General features: G+C 41.9%; 2 protein-coding genes across 3 annotated transcripts; one reads left to right on the top strand and one right to left on the bottom strand.

Moving 5' to 3' along the window:
* Positions 1 to 1,907: 1,907 nt before the first annotated feature.
* Positions 1,908 to 15,526, bottom strand: ccdc93 (CCC complex scaffolding subunit CCDC93). Of its 2 annotated transcripts, XM_074658257.1 has the most exons (24): positions 15,370 to 15,526; positions 14,581 to 14,694; positions 13,417 to 13,511; positions 12,521 to 12,632; positions 12,166 to 12,264; positions 11,871 to 11,927; positions 11,542 to 11,642; positions 10,371 to 10,388; positions 9,995 to 10,031; positions 9,517 to 9,615; positions 9,008 to 9,058; positions 8,562 to 8,648; positions 8,002 to 8,118; positions 7,762 to 7,824; positions 7,268 to 7,341; positions 6,278 to 6,359; positions 6,080 to 6,154; positions 5,886 to 5,957; positions 4,756 to 4,864; positions 4,564 to 4,646; positions 4,341 to 4,378; positions 4,168 to 4,252; positions 3,740 to 3,853; positions 1,908 to 2,867 (listed from the first exon to the last, which is right to left on the bottom strand). In XM_074658257.1, the coding sequence occupies exons 1-24, from the start codon at positions 15,454 to 15,456 to the stop codon at positions 2,811 to 2,813; spliced, it is 1,926 nt and encodes a 641-aa protein (XP_074514358.1). In that variant the 5' UTR covers positions 15,457 to 15,526; the 3' UTR covers positions 1,908 to 2,810. The 2 variants fall into 2 exon arrangements, with proteins under 2 accessions (XP_074514358.1, XP_074514359.1); XM_074658258.1 differs by lacking the exon at positions 10,371 to 10,388.
* Positions 15,527 to 17,407: 1,881 nt separating this feature from the next.
* On the top strand, positions 17,408 to 20,131 carry LOC141782185 (U3 small nucleolar RNA-associated protein 14 homolog A). The gene has a single exon (XM_074658248.1). It carries the CDS (start codon positions 17,495 to 17,497, stop codon positions 19,835 to 19,837), a length of 2,343 nt encoding a protein of 780 aa, XP_074514349.1. The 5' UTR covers positions 17,408 to 17,494; the 3' UTR covers positions 19,838 to 20,131.
* Positions 20,132 to 21,717: the final 1,586 nt, after the last annotated feature.

The following is a 21,717-nucleotide window of genomic DNA, read 5'->3' as shown; positions in this document are numbered from 1 at the left end:
GGAATTACTTGGAGGCGGAAGAACACACTTATGAATCACACATACTAATACAGGGATCTCCTTTACATTTCTAGCCTGACAAATACTGAACATGGCCAAAGGTATGTGGACACCTGAGGGTTCAGTCTTTCCACCAGATGTTGAACCTGTCTGCATTCAGCCACCAGAGCATCAGTGAGGTCCAACACTGATGTTGGTGATCAGGTCTGAGTTCATCCTACAGGTGTTGGATGGGGTTGAGGTCAGGGCTCTGTGCAGGCCAGTCAAGTTCTTCCCATCGACTGTATATAAGAAGTGAACGTAGTCACTGTGATGTCAGCCACTGGTCTGCGGTCTGCCGTTCTGAAGCCAAGAGTTCGGCATTTTGGCCTTCGCCATCTTGTTTTTTTGCAACCAGAAGTGACACGAGAGGGCGGAGCTGAGTACAACCGGACGCTGAGTGAGACATTTTTAGGCGACCAAAAATGTTATAACTAACTTTCATGAAGTGAAAACACACTGTGAAAGGGTTAAAGTTCTAAAACTCCCAGACCGGAACGCCATGGGAGCGACCTGTCAATCACAAGGTAGCCATGCCCTAAAGCATCCCCTGCTTTATGGTCTATTTGACTCTAAATGGGACCATCATTTACTAAATGAACATCATGCTGTATTGAAGAAGACTTGAAACTAGCGATTGAGACCATAAACTCATGTTTACAATGTTTACTGAGGTAATAAATCAAGTGAGAAGTAGGGTCATTTTCTCATAGACTTCTATACAATCAGAGGAGTCGCCCCCTGCTGGCTGGTAGACAGAATGCAGGTTTAAGGAACTTCTGCATTGGCTTCACTTCTTCGACCCGGATGTTGATCGCTGGTTCTTCCACATCAAGCTGGGAGAACATTTCTTTACGGAGCTGGCTTTGTGCTCGGGGGCGTTGGCATGATGAAACAGGAGAAGGCCACGTATATCTCTACTGTATATAATGTGTTTATGGTGTAAATTCATCGTATGCATCAGAGTAAATAAGGTAGACCTGATGTAGGTTTCATGCAAGGTCTATTTATTTCTGAAGCTTTTGATTGATCTTTCAATCTCAGACAAGAAGCCAACACGGACAAGAAGCCTAACCTAATAATCAAACTGAAATGCTGTTTTGTTTCACTTCAAAGTGTTAGAAAAAGGAAATTTGAACATCTACAAAACAACAGAGCAACTGCATCTGTTAAAGGAGACGTCCACTGATTTTACACATCAGAGTGTTTCCAGGTGTTGAGGAGTTCTACTGCATATGTGAAATAAGTAGTATGAAGCCATTAGTGTCTCCAGAGGGAGCTGTGTGAAGCCAGTTGGGTCTGAAGACTACAAGTTTGTAAAATAAAAAAACTGGAGGTCTGGAGTTAGAAAGAAGTGATGTGATCAGACCTCTGTAGCCCGCTGCTCATCTCTGCTGCAGGTTAGAGGCTCCAGGCTACATTAACTGCTACTAGCGTAACACACCTGAATCTCCAACAGAAGTGTTGGCGGTGGAGTTGCATTGTGGGTAATGTAGGCACCAGGTTTTGACAAAGAAGAAGAATGTGTGGAATAAAAAAAGATGATATAGTTGGTTCTGCTACATCAACCTTTTTTTTTTTTTTAAACTGCCCATCTGGAGTCCGACAATGTTTTCGGAGTGCAATGCTAAATCTGTGGAGTACTCTTTTCTCTTTTAAGGAAGACCATATGACACAATCGAAAGCTCCAGAGCAGCTACTAAATGGACTTTGGTGGGAACCCCGGTCACTGTGTTGGAACAGTTGTGCGTCTCTGGTGATTCACAGGATGTTTCCTTCACAGATTGTGACTTCTGATATGCTGTCTTCAATCAGTACACGGTGTCTGACAGAACACATCCTATCTGAAATGAGTAACAGCACAGGCATTTACATCCTTAACAGAAAGATTCTTTCATTTATTAAATACTGGTTGTACATGGTCATCGGATGGTGAGGCGAATCAGGAGGTGAATTCAAACTTCAGAGGCACATGAGAAGAGCATCATTGGCAAAGAACTTTACATACATAGAGCGATGTTTAAAGCTGCACTAGGAAGCTTCACACATCCGACACACATACATAAGTAAGGGATACATTATCCCACTTATTACACGGCCACTTACTTAAGAAATCAATAATATGACACAGAAACGGCCCGGCAGAGTCCGACATCAGAGCTGCGCCCATAGCAACGGTCTGTTATACATAGCAACGGTCTGTTATAGAGAAATTACAGACCGCAGAACGCCGTGATTGACCAATCAGAATCGAGTATGCAACACAGCTGTGTAATAATTCAATTTAAGGACTTTAGTTCCTCAAAACCCTGCAAGGTAACATCAGTAAACACACAACAGTTTCAGGCACTCTGTTATCTTCTCTGTCCACCACTTTATGATCAACATGAAGACATGGCTGGATGTGTTACAGCTAGTGCAGCTGCCTAGTACAGCTAGAAATGTCTAAAGTAAATGTTAGTCCAGTTATGATTAGATTTGATATTTAAGCTATTTTTGTGATCATTGTGGCCGAGGTTATGCCCAAATATGTGAAACACTTTAGAGCTTCTACTGACACTACCAATTAAAGGCAATTGTGTTTTTCAGTCAGCTGGATTTGGCACAGTGAGAATGTGTAGTAGTCCTCTCACAGGGATGAAGAGTCACAACCGTATCAGCCATGAAGAAGAAAGATGAAACAAAGTGTGGAATGTAAAAAAAAAAAACAGTTAGTCTGTGATCAGTTTAGCTCAGATAGATATTTCAGTTTACAGAAAGTCATGCTGGGGCTAAGACGCTCCTTTGGCTCTCAGTTTGGACAGCAGCATCTCGTTCTTCCGACACTCCTGGAGACAATGATAAAAAAAAAAAAACATTCATCATTACTGTTACATCATGTGTCATACATGGGGGTTTTATCTCTGGTTAACAAATTAACATTATCATTCAAGATTCAATCATTTATTGCCATATCAACAAGAGTCGATTTGGAATTTGTTTCGGTGCACGCTTGCTTTAAGTGCATGTTTTCTGCATGTGAGCGTGCTCCACTAACTAGCTCACGGCCGCCGCTCTGCACCGCTCTCATATGGCGGTTACAGCTGATAATGCCGTCCCGACTGACGGCGTCATCGTGGAAGCGTAGCACCCACCCTCCGGTTCTCCCCAGGCTAACACTGTTAGCTCTGTCAGCACTGTTGCTGTTGTTTGCAGCGTTAGCGCTGTTAGCTCCGAGCCATCGGCTCAGCGGTCGCCATGTTGAGAGCCGTGTGGAGGCAACAGATGTGCTCTGAATTTGTTATTGAGCACCTTTAATGAAGTGATGCTTTACTTTTAAAATAATATGATATCCACTCACCAATGAATTCTATGGTCACTTGACCAATTCACATATTTATATATTTGATATACAAAGTGGAGTTGGACACACTGGAGCTATTTTTTATGTTCTAATATACAATACTCTTGTTTCCAAGTATTACCTTATAATGTTAGAGAGATGATCATTTTGGAGGCTGCAGTTTGTGTTATGTGTTTTAATATTATGTCCACCCCATTTATATCAATGAGGGTACATAGTACCAATAAGCTAACCAATATAATTAATTGGTAACTGATTCATTAATCTTCTTTTACTGTAAAGGTGTGTTCTGCTGTTCATTAATCATCCTTTCAGAACTAATGAAGCACAAGCTGATACCCGATTGGTCTTTCTCACCTCTTTAAAGTCCTTGACAGTCTTGAAGTAAAGCCTCTGCTTGTCGAGCAGCTCCAGGTACTCGTCGTTCAGCTGATCTCTCCTCATCTTGTTTTCCTGCTTCTTCTTCTCCATCTGGAAAAAGCAGACGTGCAGGAAGCAGGCGTCACCACAAATGCTGCGGCAGCTCGTGTTTGAAACGGTGGAAAAGACTGTTAGAACTTGGCCTCTGGATAATTCTGTTTTATTATGCTGCTGCGACACCTGTCTCCTCGTCTGACTGCTCCTGTTTCTGGCTCCGTTCTGTTCAGCACAGCAATGTCGCCGTGTTCCCAGAGCTCCTCATTTAACTTGGTGAGTACAGTATCATCATAATAACTATAGAAATAATAGTCAATTTATAAAATACAATAAAAGCCAAGCGTAACGATCCTTTAAGAGAGTCCTACCTTGATGCGACTCTGTTTGATTCCCTCCACGATTTGCTCCATCTGTCTGAGGAACTGCTCCTTGGCTGCTGAAGACGACATGGCCCTGGACAACAGTACAGCAGGTAAGGGCTTATTCACTGAACAAACACTCTATCCCATCAAATACATCAGAGATATGTATTTATACTTACTGGTGGAAGTTGTCGTGAATGGAATTCAGCAGATTCACCTACAGAAATGAAAGCACGTTAATAATAATCATTAATATTAAGAACACATATTTGTCTGCTGGTGACTTTCACTTTTAATTTGTCAGCTAGATCATCAAACTGGACAGAGTTGAAACATCACAGACAAATCTAAAGTCAAAGCCAAATTCAACGTTGCCAAAAATTGGCCGCTGTGGTTCCTCACCTCCTTCTCCAGATAAACCTTCTTGTCGTCTAACGTGTTATACAGCGTGAAGAATTGCTTGGTCTCTTTATGTGTTGCAGAAACTGAAAGGCACGAGAAGAATTGGGAGAGATTTAATACCTTTGTTTCTGCTTTTTAAAAAGACATTTGGCACAAACCCTGGTTAGAGCAGATAACGAAGGAGGAACTCACCCTGGCTGTAGAGCTCGATGAATCTCTTCTGGTACTGGGTCAGCTCGGCCCGGCTCGGAACCTCGTCGATCTTCCTCTGTAGGATGGCGATCTCACGGTTCCTCCGAGCCTGAACAGAGTGAAGGAAAAGTCCTGAGTGATTCAGTTCTTAAGTTACATTTCATCTCCACACGTGCAAAATGTAGATCCAGGTTTATCTGAAAAGCCTTCAATTTAATATCCTGTAGTTTTCTTTGCAGACTCTTGTTATTACTACTCGATTTAAGCCTAACCAATGATGGAGGAAGTATCCTTAGCAGCAAAAACTACGTAAACCCCAAAACTAGTAACATCACATCAGTGAGCCTCATTGTGTCACTGGGTGACATGATCCTTCATTAGCATGAACACACTCACTGTAGATTATTATTATTCACTCCCACATACAAATGTAAAAATGTGTAGAAATATTTAAAAAAAATACAAAAATGACAACCGTATGCTTAAATATTTGACTAACTACTTTTTATACTGCTGGGTTGACTTATAACAATGTCTCATTTTTTATGTGGTATTGTTTATACAATTTGAATTTGCAAAGTGAATACAGCTCTAATATTAATGGAGTGAAGTATAAATACAATACGTGGAGCAGAAGCATTGAGTAGCATAAAATAGTGATACTAAAGAAAAATAACAAGTTCTTCAGTACAATAACTGACTGAATGTACGTATTTGTTTTCCACCACTAGTCCAACACTAAAATAATGTTCTTATTCTTCTTATTCAGTGGACAGTTTTAATGTCCCGATGGTCTAGATCACGTCTGGTAGGCTTTTAACATCCAGACAAGGTGTAAAACGGAATTATTTTGTATAATATTAATTTTAAAATCTTATCAGATATGATCAGAATATAAAAATCGCATTGATAAAATGACATTAATCTTTACACCTGATATTGAAAATAACCAGCGAGGCTGATCTGCATATTGTGTAACAATCCAGTAAATGACACCATGAATAGGCGGTTTATTTGTTGGATTATTTCCAGTACTCTCTGTAGCCTGTTATCTGCTGCTGTGACCTAATTTCCCACAGAGATGACTCCAGTTCCATCTAATCTTGGGTCATGTTCTGTAAAGCAGTTACCATGAGTAGACGGATCTTCTGTAGTTTCTCTCTGTCTGTGTTGTACTGTTTGTCTATCAGCTCGGTCCTCTCCTAATAAAAGAAAAAAAAGAGTGCAGTTAAAACAAACTGTGAGGCAGAGGAAAGGCTACTCACCGTCTTTATGGGTTTAGACAAATATAGTGAATATAGAATATAATTCTAATTGGATATACCTTCTCCTCCTCCGTATCCTGTCCTGATGCCGTCTTCAACTCCTCAATGTTCTGCTGTAGACGGTCCATCTCTTCCTGGACACCAACGATTTAAAAACTCACATTCAGCTTGTTTTCTGTACAAACACCCAGCAGCATCCCACTACGTGTGTGTGTATGTGTGTACGTGTGTGTGTGTGTGCGTGTTGATGAACTCACTCTGCAGTGTGTGCGGAACTCCTGCTCCTGCTGCTTCAGGTTCTCATTCATCGTCACCAGAGCCTTCAGCTTCTCCAGCAAGCTGTTCAACACAACAGAACATTATCAGATGGGACCGCCCCATCGATCAAAGAGCAGAGGTTTCATCCTTACAACAGCCTGTATGCCCAACACTGCTGAAGTGTCCATGAGCAAGACAGTGAATGTCTCAGAGGGCCTCTCATCCCAACTCAGAACACAAACTCCACCCTTCAAAGTATCCCTTAGGAAACATATGGGTGATTTCACTGACACAAAATTCATGCTTCTTCAGTCTACAGACCCTTTCACACAGCCCGGCATCCCTTCACGGCAATAGAGAAGATTTTTGCTTTAACTTATCATTACAAAGTAAAACTGATTGCACAATGTAATGGCTGTAGAGTAATGACACCATCTGCGCTTAGATTGGTTCCCTATAAGCCTCACTTTCACAATGCAATTCTTCCACCAGGTGGCAAGCTCCTTGGAAAATAAAGGCTCTAAGAACTACAGATTTCTCTCAATCAAAGAGGATATTAGTGCTCAACACTAAAACGCTATTAGTCATACTGTGTTTTTTTTTAATGTGTTTTGCATTATTTAAAAAACATCTTCTATCTTTATTGCAACTGTCTTCAATAAAAGAAGAAATTCATGTTTTGTTCCTCCTGATACTGGGTTGTTCTCCTTTCCTCTGGTGCCTGAAGCACAATGACTGTTAATCACACTGTTAATCGTTAGTTTGCCGACAATATGACCTACAGTATATGCAACTGTTGTGTTAGAAGTCACTTATATCTGCTGCTCAATCATTCCTTCAACTTTTTAATTCCTGAGGGTCCCGGTTCTAAAAACAAATCTAGAGTTAAGCAGGCAGCTGCTGAATGATGGAGGAAATATACACAACTCCCAGAGGGATGAGGATTAATGAGACAAAGAAGTCAGAGATAATGACTCTCCAGCACTCACCTGCTGTCAGCCTGCTCCTCCATCTCGTCTAAACCCTTCAGCTCTTTCTCCAGTTTCTCGGATTGCTCCGTAGCCTAGTGAAGATACACAAATGCCTGTTGGAAGCAACTTTTTGACAAAAACGTTTGCCATTTTTCCCTCTTAAAAAAATGTTTCCTAATTTCCACAGCTTTTTTTTTTTATTTTTCTTTTAACACAACTCATTTATAATTTTTTTCAAATGAATAATGAATGACTTATTGTAATGTAATCCATGTTATTTTGTAATATCAGCTGCCAAATGGCCCTGAAATTCTCTTCATTTATGTAGTTTGAGGAGTTTTGTTATTGACAGCAGACAGTAACTTGGATAATATATTTGCTGCCAGGTCCATCTCAAAATACAAATTCAATATCCATAAAAATAAATACCACGTACGAAAAAACGTCTGCCAATATAATACTAGCACACGATGCTTACAAAGTGGAAAACCAGACAGCTAGTCTCGTCTTACCTCTGTCAGATTTCTCTTGGCATCGTCCCAGCCTGTTTTCACCTCTGCATGCTTGGCTTGTAGCTGTCAAAAAACAGAAATACTTGTTACTGAGAGTTATGACACCTTCCCTGATCACTGCTGTATATCATAGTACACTTCATTTTAACCTAAGCGAATGCTAACTGCATATGATATAGAGCTCCTCTGCCCTATGTTCTATATGTGGGTCCTGTGATTAAATAAATAAATGCTGCTGACCTCCTCCAGTTGTTTAGTCTTCTGCTGGATCTGCTTGTTGAGCGAGGCCACCGCCCTGCGGTGCTGCTGCAGTGGGCCGTAGCGCTCGGAACGTTCCTCTGACGACAGCTCGGACTGCTGCAGGGACACATGGGAGAAACACTACAGTGTATCACAACAAGAAAATGCTAACAGAAAGCAACAGTAGCATACAGGTTTTAATTCAAGTGCTGGGCCACTACAAGCTGCTTGATTGGGTGTGTGCTGTGTTTTGTACATGCCTCTACAAATGTCTGTCGCAGTAACCAATACACTTTGGATTTATACCTCTCAGTGTAATATTTCACTTCACCTGTTGAGTGACTGAGAGACAAGCTACACAAACATGATAATTTATGGAATTATTCATGTTTCACTTTTACGAGAGAAAAGACTTCAAGGATGAGGACCCTCTTCTCTTCTCAGGAAAACTTTCCCAACAGGACTAGTGTGACGGTGTGCTGTATCTTCAGAAGTCTTTTCACAAAAAACAGGTGTTAGCTTATAATAAGGGTTCAAATACGGTGCCGATTGTTGCTCACCTTCTCAGCGTACTCGGAGGCGATCTGTTTGATCTCCTCAGACTGCAGTCCCACTATCTGACCCACTGCGCTCGCTGTCAGCTTCCCCTGCAGAAGGACAACAGACAAATAATGGTAGAGTTCACATGAGAGGTTTAGCCATGTAGTTGTTCCGTTTACAGCGAATGCAGTGGTCCAGAAAGATTCAATTATCACTAAAAATGAAGTTAAAAGAACAGAGCCTTGGCAACTGATTGAACAAAATAAGAATGTAGTAGACAGAGCAATGCTAGAAAAAGAAAACAACATGATAAAGAGGAGATAAGGGTTATTAATATTATGGTAGGTTAGAAGAGCTTTTATGAAGTTTGAGCCCTGATAAGCCGGGGAGTAACGTGGTGATTCAATTCTAAACAGTCCACAAATGAAAAGAGAGAGGACGAGACCGAAAACAGGCTTTTGCCTACCTCTTCATTAGCCATGGCGGCCATGCTGGTCATCAGGGTTTTGATTCGCATCTCAGAGAAAAAACAACCACAGTTATGTCACATTTAAAGCTCCAAGTTCAAGGTCAAATGTATTGGTAGAGCTTTATCTCATACAACAGAGATTCAAGGTGCTTTACAGAGGGATGAAAATAGCACACACGCACGAACGCAGCCGTCCCTTAACCACGGTCAGTGATTATTTGTACATTCATGATAAGTAACTACTTGTTCTTATTATTCACTTTATAAACTCTCATTACTCTAAAACGTTTTTCTCTAGCTTAGGTTCTTTAATATATATCATGTTTATGTTTTGCATGGCAAGAAGTCAGACACTTCACTTTCAACTGCAATAAATTCAAAATGAAGTCAAATTGTAACGTCACTGCATGTATGTGTCTTTCTTGTCTCCCCCTACCTGACTGTATCTATAATAGGTGTATATTTACCTTCCTTCATACAGTATAATCACTGTATGAAGAGCTCACCTCCTCCGCTGCCTGCAGGTCGGCTTCCTCCGACACCTCCGCCATCCCAGGGGGCGCCGGCTGAGAGCCATTGGCCAGCGAAGCCTTCTTCTCATCCACCTAGAGGAGGGAGACAGGACGCAGAGGCTGAAGAGAAGGAGCAGTGAAGGCTGGTGGACAAACAAAATATCTAAGTCTACTCCCGTCATTCCTGTGTTAAAAGATGCACGCACTCCTCTAACACTGTGGGACAGTTAAAGAAAGGGATACTACTTATTTCACATATGCAGCAAAACTCCTCAACACCTGGAAACACTCTTTGATATGTAAATATCGGTGGAGTTCTCCTTTGACAGTCAGTGTGTCAATGTGTCGGGGCAGAGGAGGAGCATACAGCAGTGCATCTTACTGAATAGGCCTGATACGCTCTGCAAAACTCTAAAAAGAGTAAAAGAGAACTGTTGTTGCTTTGTGAAGGACATATCATTGAACCACCTACCTGGTCTTGTTTGGCTTGTTTGCTGAATCCATAACGCCTAGAGAGAGAAAAGAAAACACACATAACTAAGGTGTAAAAATAAAGTAAGCATTTCCTTTGCCCCCCCGCCCCATACACCATACACCATGCCACATTCCAACTTAAACACATCAAATGGCAGTAAACCAGCATGAGGATAAACAGCCCCCTCAGGACAGGACTGTCTGATTAAATAAAGGAATAAATACTAAAGTACATGAAAGCAGCAGCACAGTTTGCATCCATCATGCCTAAAAAAACACAGCATGTGAGAACTGGTCGCATTCTCTGACCGACACGTTCAACCACACGACACAGTGTTGCGAAAGAAAGCTTCACACGATCATACAGTACTTACAGGAGGAAATGTGACATTCTAGTACAGATGTGGGGATGGATGGATAGATGGATGAAAAAACAATGTCAGACAGAGAAGAAGAAACTACACATGAGATTTGTGGATTAAAGACTACAACAGCACATGACTGCGGTTCAGGTGAAAGGTCACAAGGCAGCGACAGAGGGAATGGATGCTTATAGGAAGGGAAAGGAATATACTGTATATATATAATAATATGTCGCTGTGGTTTTCACAAGATTTCAGCTTTGAGCAAAAGTTGGTTTTGAAGGCTCATTTCTTATATTACTGATTCATTTTCCTAAAAACCATGAGCTGTTTTAAATGTAGAAATACTGATAGAAACTAGACAGAGCAGGGGCTGGATATGGTAGCTAGATACCTAAAGGGTTGCTTTGACAAAATTACAAAACTATTATTTTCATTATCAATTATTATGACAATTACTTTGGTGTATAAAATGTCAGCATGCCGAGTGTAACATGGTGATGAAACACTGGATGTTTAGCTGGTTGACGCATACATTATAGTGTGGATTTTGTTTACATTCAGGATACATGGAAATGCAAATAAATGACAGTGATGTCTTAAATATCTTGAAGATTTTCATTTAAATAAATGTCTGTTAGGTCACTATATATCGCTGAACGACGTAACATAATGGAGTTTGAGCATATGGCCCACTGATGAAGGTATTGCAATACTTATATACAGTATTTGCAGTATTACGAACTGAGAGTCTGTGGTGACATTCCTGGAAAAAATGCTGTTTTAAGTTACGGCTAATGCAAACCAAACATTTCCTGCTGCTTCACATTAAAAGCATTTAACTGGCAAAACACGAGTTGACCTTTAGTATGAAGTAGTAACAGGAAATGCAAAGTGTTTGTCAGTGAGCTTGACTCTGACCGCTATCGGTCATTTTGGTCTGTTCTGACAGCGGATCAGCTGAGTGATGGAACAGTCGGGAGCAGTCACAGTGAGCTGGTAGATGAGCTGCACAGAGAGGTAACCATCTACTTTCACTTTCACTGTGTGCAGACTCATTCTGCATAAAATCAGATCACGGCTGCACACAGGATGATGAGAAAAGCAAATTATTGCCTAAGCTACCTGTAGTATTGAAATGCTTTTTCTGTTCCCACCACTAATGGGGTGTGTGAAATCTTACCTGCCATATTCCAGCAGAGTGGAGTGAACCCTGGACTCCTCATCCAGCAGCTCCCCTGCATCCCTCTGCCTCCTGTACTTCCTCTGGGGTTTGTACACTTCCTGTAAAACACCACTGTGTTCATTCAGGGCAGAGGAATTTATATTCAGTATAAAAATAAACGGATCACTTTGAAAACTTCTCAGAAATGGCTTTTACTGTATTGTTTTTTAAATATAAAGTATAATCAGTTGTCTTAATAATTTGTATGTGCTTTTACTTTGTCATTGAAGTTGTTACAGTACATAATTAATTCAGTGCATGTGATGCCTGATGGTGTAGCTACTCACCAATACATCCAGAACTGCTGTCACAGCCTTGTCTTTCCTCTGGAGGAACTCTTCATCCTAGACCACAGGATTTCACAGCACATGTCAGCATCACATTTTCAGGTATATTAGAGTCATTATTTGGTGCCACCTAAGTTCAGACAAACTATGCACCTATCAATGTTCCAGTATTGAAATAAGTGATCAAAACAGCGATTTCTCTCATGCTCTCCAAGTTGTCCATTATCTGACTGTCACTCCACCAACCACTACAACCACGTTGTGGCTCTGTGACTGACTGGTACTGTGTAGTTACCTCTGGGAGGCTGTGGGTCTTCTGGAACTGAGAAATGGAGTAGGCTCTCACGTAGTCGCCCATCTCTTCCCTGGTCTCTATGGCTCGCTTCACCAGCCACTGGCAGGAGACACAACACACAGCTATTCAGATACGAGAATAAACCACCAGTTACTCAGTAGAGCTCAAACCTTGAACTGGGCCTGTCGTTATGAGCCGATACTGAAGTCCTACAGAAAGTTAAGCCAAATCTTATCAGCCGATACAAATTAGCCAGACAAACTATATCGTTATTACTATTTTAAATGTTTGTCATTCAATGCTAAATATTAATATATGAAGAGTCTGTGTCTCCGTTTAGGATGAACTCTCTCACCTGTATCACTGGAAAAATGTGGATAAAGTCGAGCCCTTGGATTTGATGGGGCTCCAGGCGATGAGGACACTTCATCTTCGGCAGCACAGACACTATTTTCTCCGTCAGAGCTCTGCAAAGAGAAAGAAGCACTCATCACTGAATGAATCAATCTTTTCTCTGTAGTGACTTCAGTTACTACACCGGTAACAAGACTCGGTCAAAGCCGTGTACATGGCTGGACCGTGTCAGTTTGTGCGTTTGTGGCTAAATTGTTACACTAATAGGTCACTGGTCATGTCTATACTGTTAAATCCAGCGGTACATGTCCACCAGGTCCGGCGAGGACACTAGGGGACGCGCCGCTCCACTCAAGCTTTGGTATAAATGCTGGCACCGTTTTATGTTTTAACTCTAACAGTATTCAAAAGTGGTGCTTGCGGGCGCCCATATAACAAGGCTCAGTCCTGACCGCGGTGGCCCGGGTTCGAATCCGGACTGTGGCCCTTTCCGCATCCACTATCTCTCTCTCCCCCCTTTCCAAGACTCTATCCACTGTCCTGTCAATAAAATGCCCGCAAAAAAAAAGAAAAAAAAAAGTGGTGCTTACATTGTCATGCTAGTGTCAGTCAGTATATTCTGTGTCAAATCATGCCTTATTCTGATCGGTTGGATGTAGCCGTAGTCCAATTGTAAGAATTTGGTTCCAAATTTCTGACAATGTCAACATTTTTGACTCAAGTCGGTCTTTGGTTGTTTAAACTTTAAAATCACCCACCAGTGGACGTAACCATGTCTCACAGTGCAATCTAGCAACACTGTTTTGGATTGATGACCAAAGACTTTACCACACTTCTCATTAATCTGGAACAGCTCACATCAAAGTGGAACAATTAGCCAGCTAGAAAAACACTCACATTTTTTGGCCAATGGTTGAGTTTTCCTGGAAAAGAAGATCCACATCGATGTCAAAGTTACACGTTGTGATGCACCAGGTCATACCACCGACAACCTGAAGAGGAGGAAACAAGGTTTACTGTTAAATCAATGGCACTGTCTACTGTGTGAAGCTTCCTCAACTCATTGATTTATGGCTACTTAAGTTTGCAGTTAAACAAAACTTGTGTCTTTATCAACTGGACATGCAAGTGATCTAGTAATGCCCTCTTTTAGCATGAATCAGGGAGTTTTCCCCAAGAGCATGATGGGACCGGAGCACGATGGGACCAGAGCATGATGGGACCAGTCAGAGCATGATGGGACCAGGACCAGAGCATGATGGGACCGGTCAGAGCATGATGGGACCAGAGCATGATGGTACCAGTCAGAGCATGATGGGACCGGTCAGAGCATGATGGGACCAGTCAGAGCATGATGGGACCAGGACCAGAGCATGATGGGACCAGAGCATGATGGGACCAGAGCATGATGGGACCAGTCAGAGCATGATGGGACCAGAGCATGATGGTATCAGTCAGAGCATGATGGGACCGGTCAGAGCATGATGGGATCAGTCAGAGCATGATGGGACCAGGACCAGAGCATGATGGGACCAGAGCATGATGGGACCAGTCAGAGCATGATGGGACCGGTCAGAGCATGATGGGACCGGTCAGAGCATGATGGGACCAGTCAGAGCATGATGGGACCAGTCAGAGCATGATGGGACCAGGACCAGAGCATGATGGGACCAGAGCATGATGGTACCAGTCAGAGCATGATGGGACCGGTCAGAGCATGATGGGACCAGGACCAGAGCATGATGGGACCAGAGCATGATGGGACTGGTCAGAGCATGATGGGACCAGTCAGAGCATGATGGGACCAGGACCAGAGCATGATGGGACCAGAGCATGATGGGACCGGTCAGAGCATGATGGGACCGGTCAGAGCATGATGGGACCAGTCAGAGCATGATGGGACCAGTCAGAGCATGATGGGACCAGGACCAGAGCATGATGGGACCGGTCAGAGCATGATGGGACCAGGACCAGAGCATGATGGGACCAGAGCATGATGGTACCAGTCAGAGCATGATGGGACCAGCACAGAGAGAGAGCACAAGCAGGTCATGTGTGTACCTTATCGAAAGGTGACAACCCTTTAATCCGAGCTCTGAAGTATCCAGCTGCCAGCAGGAGCTCCAGGATCTCCGCCAGCTTGACGCTCTGCTCCTCATCCTCTCGGGTCTCCACCTGGGAGACAAACACACACATCATCATCATCATCATCATCACCTCTGGTAGAAGATACAGAACCCCCAGGACTCTCACCAGCAGACTGAGGAACAGTTTCCCCCCAGGCCATCAGACTTTTAAATAGATAATTCATACGACACCTTCTCACACAAAAATATATCTTATAATGTATATACTGTATATGTTCTTTACGTATATGTTCTTAATATGCCTTGTACAAAGTATTTCCTTTTATAATTGTAATATAACTTAAAGTATTTATAATTGTAATATAACTAATTGTAACATAACTTATTATTTTAATGGAGCATCCCAGCTAAAAGCATTTCACACGATTGTACCTGTATAACCGGCGTGACAATAAACATCTTGAATCTGTGCTGTGGACATGTTATCCACTGAGACACTGACTCCCCCCCAGCTGGAGCTCAGATAGCCCCTCTAAACTAACGTCAATGTATGAGGAAAGAGCCACATAGTGGGGTAGGGACGTTTCCGTCTGCTTCTAGAGAGTGACCTGACATTAACTAAGCTAACTAGCTTTTCCGACCGTCGGCTCCACTATCAGCTCGCTAACGCAGCTAGCTAAGGGTGGAGACTCGAAGTTATTAGTTGACATCCAACGTTACAGGCAGGTGTTGCAGTAAAAGCCTCGTTACAGGTGCTCTGTACCTGGATGGGGTTTCCGTCTTGGTCATACTGAGCTCCTATTTTAGAGCCAGCTCTCACTCTGTGGAAAACAGACGCAGCAGCCGCCATGTTGAACTGACAGGTCACATGACCGACCGCATCACATGACAGTCAATAGTCGTCGTTATTTACGTTACACGTCATCCAATGGCAACTTCACACAGAAATATACTTTATAACATCTTATTATCTTATATGATATTATAACATGTATTATCTTATGTGATATTATAACATGTATTATCTGATATGATATTATAACATGTATTATCTTATGTGATATTATAACATGTATTATCTTATGTGATATTATAACATGTATTATCTGATATGATATTATAACATGTATTATCTGATATGATATTATAACATGTATTATCTGATATGATATTATAACATGTATTATCTTATGTGATATTATAACATGTATTATCTGATATGATATTATAACATGTATTATCTTATGTGATATTATAACATGTATTATCTTATGTGATATTATAACATGTATTATCTTATGTGATATTATAACATGTATTATCTTATATGATATTACAACATGTGTTATCTTATGTGATATTATAACATGTATTATCTGATATGATATTATAACATGTATTATCTTATGTGATATTATAACATGTATTATCTTATGTGATATTATAACATGTATTATCTGATATGATATTATAACATGTATTATCTTATGTGATATTATAACATGTATTATCTTATATGATATTACAACATGTGTTATCTTATGTGATATTATAACATGTATTATCTGATATGATATTATAACATGTATTATCTTATGTGATATTATAACATGTATTATCTTATATGATATTACAACATGTGTTATCTTATGTGATATTATAACATGTATTATCTGATATGATATTATAACATGTATTATCTTATATGATATTATAACATGTATTATCTTATGTGATATTATAACATGTATTATTTTATATGATATTATAAACCATAGTCTGTGTTTTAAACGCCTGACAGTGTCACGAGAGGCACGAGACAGCACAACATGCAGGCACACTTTCAGCCAGCAGAGGGAGCACCGAGATCAGCTAGAAACCACTGGTTATTATTATATTATTATATTATAATTATATATATATAATAATAGATTATATAAATATTAGAAGAAGGAATAGATAAATGTATACAGTATAGCATACATGTTATAAAGACATTCTTTTTTTTCTTTTTATAAAACTTTATTTCAAAAGTTCAATGCAATATATTCGCATGTTCAGATTTTTCATTACAATTCTGCGAAAATATTTTACAGTATAAAAATAATATAAAAATAAATTGTAAATGTTTCAATAAATAAACTGCAAGGAAAGGAAAAGATGAATAAAAACAAAAACAAAAACAAATAAACAAACAAACAAACAAACAAACATCCGGGGTCTGTTAAACAATTGGAATACATTTTAAATGTCTAAACAATTTAATAGTTTTAGTCAATTTAGAATTTTTGAGTTTTAAGTTATCAATCATGGTCAAATATGTTTTAAAATCAGTATCTTTACAAACAAAAAAGAAGGGTATTCTTTTAAGCCATATCATTTTATGTATATAATATTTTGCTAGGATAATAATAATATAATAATTAATACATAATGTGCATAATACATAATGTCTATATCTCTACTCATCTCCACTGCCTTCTCCAAACTGACCCAGTTACATGCATTATGTTTCCCTGTTTTTAAGTATAAAACTCAGTACTCATTGTTTTTCTTTATTTGTAATTATATTATTGTTATTGTACACATTGTTATTTAGTTGTAATTATATTATTGTTATTGTACACATTTTTATTTATTTGTAATTATATTATTGTTATATACATGTATCTCCGCACATTTATGCTCTTTCATTATTGCTTTTTGTATTTTAAATATTTTATTAAGGAGAAAGAAGAAGAAGAAGAAAAAAGGAATGAGATATTTTTGCGACAGTGCTGCTCACATTACGGCAACTACTTTACGACAGCAGCTCCGTTTCCGTCACACGTGTGTACAGCAGCCCATTCCTCTCACTCTCCCGTGCGGCGGCGTGTTTACTCTCCAACATGGCTAAAGTTAGTAAGAAGAAGGTGAGTAAAAAGAGGTCCTCTGGGCCGGAGGAGACTACAGCGGTGAAGCCAGAGGTCCCCTACGATGATGAGGAAGATGAGGATTTAAATAAAGCAGATGAAAACATCACCAGTGAAGAGGAAGAGGACGACGATGACCGAAAACGCCAAAAGCTGCTGGAAGCCATCAGCGCTCTCGGTGGGAAGAGGAAGAAGAAGCTGGGAGAGAGGTCCGAGGCGGCTGTCCTCATGTCTGAGTTCACTGTCAACGCGGAGGGCGAGGGGGACAAGATGGACCTGTCCGACCTCATCGGGACCATGGAGCAGACCCCCGCTGTCTCTGCCAAGACCAAGAAGCAGCTGAAGACCCTGCAGCGGAGCAGAAGGACAATCGAGTGTCCTCTGAGCAAGCAGGAGAGCCAGAGGATCCAGAGAGATGTGGCCTTTCAGAAGGCAGCCACAGAGGTGACCAGGTGGAAGAGCATCATCAAACAGAACCAGAGAGCCGAGCAGCTGGTCTTCCCTCTGAACCAGGAGCCCCCTGGTCCCAAACCCATGGAGAGGGTGGTGAACGGCTGGAAGGCGACAACCCCCCTAGAGCAGGAGATCTTCGCCCTCCTGTCCGCCAACAAGCAGCCCATCAATGACCCCATCCTGACCCCTGCAGAGGAGGCTTCGATGAGGGCGATGAGCCTGGAGGAGGCCAAGATCCGGAGGGCAGAGCTGCAGAAAGCCCGGGCCCTGCAGTCCTACTACGAGGCCAAGGCTCGCAGAGAGAGGAAGATCAAGAGCAAGAAGTACCACAAAGTGCACAACAAGGCCAAGCGCAAGGAGTTCGTGAAGCAGTTCGACGAGATGGTGAAGACGGATCCCGGCGCCGCCTTGGAGGAGCTGAGTAAGATGGAGCTGAAGAGGATGCAGGAGAGGATGTCGCTGAAGCACCAGAACAGCGGCAAGTGGGCCAAGTCCAAGGCCATCATGGCCAAATACGACGAGGGGGCTCGCAAAGCGATGCAGCAGCAGCTGGAGGTGAACAAAGAGCTGACCCAGAAGCTGGTGACCTCTCTGAATAACGAGGAAGAGGAGGAGGAGGAGGAAGCTGATGATGCAGAGGTGCTGCCCGATTTTGTGAATGATGCAGAGCAGGCACTGGATTCTTCTGGAAATCCCTGGATGAGAGGGAAGCTCTCTGAAGAGCCCACAGAAACAGAGATAACTGTGGATCTCACAGCAGAGGGGCCTGAAGTGGTGGATATTACAGTTGAAGAAGAAGAGGATGAGGAAGAGGTTGTGGAAACAGAAGAGGAAGCGCTCCTCAGAGAGTTTGAGAGCAGGAGGAGACTGCGTGAGGCTCAGGAGACGGACACAGTAGCTGTGATATCTGTGGACGATGTGGAGATTGAAGCTGCAGCAGAGGACCCGGATGAAGAAGACAAAGAGGAAGAGGAGCTGTCAAACTTCACAAGCCTTTTCAAAGGAATAGCAGACATCCGTCGGGAGGCTGAAGCAGAGGAGGCTGAGGCACATGCAGACGCCAGCCACACAGACACTTCAGCTCAGCTGGAGGAAGGGCTGATGAGGATCAGGACTCTGGAGGACATGGAGCTCCTCAGTCAAGAGATGTCAGCCGCTGATGAAGCACCTGCTCAGCCCCAGCAGCCCCAGCAGCCCGCAGAGAACCTGCCATCTGCAACTCAAAAGGCAGGCAAAAACAAAAAAAGGAAGAGAGGGATCGAGCTGAAAGAAATTCTCACCAAAGAGCCGAAAGTCATCAATGTCCCACTCGCTCCGACCGTCGAGGACGCCGAGGACTCCAATGAGAAGCTGGACCAGAGGGGGTTGATCAAAGAGGCCTTCGCCGGAGACGACGTCATCACAGACTTCCTCAAGGAGAAGAAGAAGCAGGAGGACGCAGGGAAGCCTAAGGTGTTGGACCTGACGCTGCCCGGGTGGGGCGAGTGGGGAGGGACGAACCTCAAGCCGTCCCGCCAAAAACGCAGGAAGTTCAAGGTCAAGACGGCGCCGCCTCCGCCCAGGAAAGATCAGCATCTGCACGGCGTCATCATGTCAGAGAAGAGGAACAGCTCCATCGGGCGCCACCAGGTGAACTCGCTGCCCTTTCCCTTCCAGAGCCACGCGCAGTTCGAGAGCACCATCCGCTCTCCGCTGGGCCGCACCTGGAACACAGAGCGGACTGTTAAAAAGATCAACAAGCCCAAGGTGGTCACCCGGATGGGCGCCATCATCGAGCCCATGGCTCGGGAGGAGCTCATGAAGGACAAGAAGCAGGTGTCTACTGGGAATAAAAGTGTTGTGGACTCATGGAAAAGAAAATCTTAACATTCTCATTATAACAGCTATTAATGGTTAAAAGTAAATAAGAATGAAATATAGTGCAGCAGGTTGTTGGTGATTCTCCACCACTCAGCTACTCTGTGTGTGGGTCTTTGTATGGGATGCTCATCTGTTTAATGAGAATATGTCAGCATTTAGAGAGCTGGAATTATGTATGTGACAACGATTTTCTGGAGCCTTTCATATTGTTTATTTGAGATTAAGAGATGTTAAATCAAATATAGAAAGTCGACTAAGTGATGAAGAATATTTGAAATAAATTCAATCTTTGGAGTTAAAGATCTGGTTACAAGACTGTGAGTTGAATTATAAACATTTATTCTTAATTAGATGCATTACACTGTGTAGCTGTGTTAATGGTTTTTACAATGTACCGCACACATACCACATACATCCTGCCTGTTGCTGTCATACACTGTACTGTATGGTGTTATCTGAAAGTGGTGCAGTACATTTACAACTAAAACGGTAACTGCTTCCAAGTGGTTTTGTTCAGCACACATGCACCTCCAGAGGAAAGGTTCTCATATTCTTATCTAATGTTGTGGTGGACTGGTGGTGACCTCATGGTAGATCCCCGGGATCATGTAAAATACTCCATTACAAGTAAAAGCTCTTTATTCACATTGTTCCTTAAATAAAAGTATGGAAGTATTAACAGCAAACTGATCCCAAAATATAAAAAACTACTCATTATACAGGATGGCTGCTTTTAAATGGTCTATTACTATAGGTCTTTATATTCTACTTTTCAAGTGTTATTACTGATGCATTTATGTCTTGCTGGTAAAAGTGCTAATTTCACCTACTTTGTAACGGGTAGAACACTATAAACATATATCTTATTTTTATTATTTATTGCACATTATACATTTCTGATACCTGAATAAACAAATAACTACAGGTGGAGTGGAGGAATAAGGACAACATTTTCCTCTGGAGCAGAAATAGCAGGACATGGAAATATTAAGTACAATTAAAGCTGCAAGCGGCATTTCGCGGGTTATAGCCTTTCGCGCTCAAAGCGCCTCCCTAGTCGCCGATTTGAATGAAACTTTCAGCAGATGTTTCAGCTACTCTTGTGAATATATGCTGCAAGTTTGGAGACGATGGGCCAAAGGCTTGGGAAGTTAGGTCTATTGATGTGCTGAGCCCGCCCCTTAAAAATTAATTGGTCAATATCTTCATAACACAATGACATATCAACAAGCTTTATGCAACTTTTGATGAGCCTGGTCCAATGATGATTCGCAGAAAATATGCCAGCAATCAGACCTACGGTTTAGGAGGAGATGTCAAAAATGTGTTTTTCAAAGAATTCAACATGGCGGAAAATCTAGTCAGTGGACTTTCGTGGTCCAAGGCTGCGTTCCAAAGCTCTTAATTGCATCCCTGTTTCCCTCACTTGCGTCTTTTCCTTGCGTCTTAGTCCCTCCCACCAGGGAAGCAGTGAGAGACGCAAGGAAACCATGCGAGGAGAGAGGAAACGAGGAAATACGATTTAAGCGACATGGGACGGTCGTTTCCTCTGAAGCGTCACGTGAAGCGACGTCTGTTTCTGATGACGGCGGCACAGCTGGATCGGCTGACAGCGTTAACTGTTCTGTGTTCACTCACAAACGATAGCTCCCTGCCAACTGTGAACTCTGTTTGACACATTTGCTTGTGTTTACATTTCTGTCATTAATTGCAGACCAAAATAAGTGTATAAATGAAGTTAATTTGCAAAAACAGATAAAAGACATTTTTATAATGAATAAGCCAATTTCATCAATAGTCCAGTCCGTGTAAAGTAAAAAGAAAAATGCATTCTGGGTTTGTCACACCACAGAAAAATGTGTTACAAACCACCCAGCCAAATTAGA

Source organism: Sebastes fasciatus, chromosome 14, assembly GCF_043250625.1.
Source record: "Sebastes fasciatus isolate fSebFas1 chromosome 14, fSebFas1.pri, whole genome shotgun sequence".
Lineage (NCBI taxonomy): Eukaryota > Metazoa > Chordata > Actinopteri > Perciformes > Sebastidae > Sebastes > Sebastes fasciatus.
This window is presented reverse-complemented; position numbering and strand designations above follow the sequence as displayed.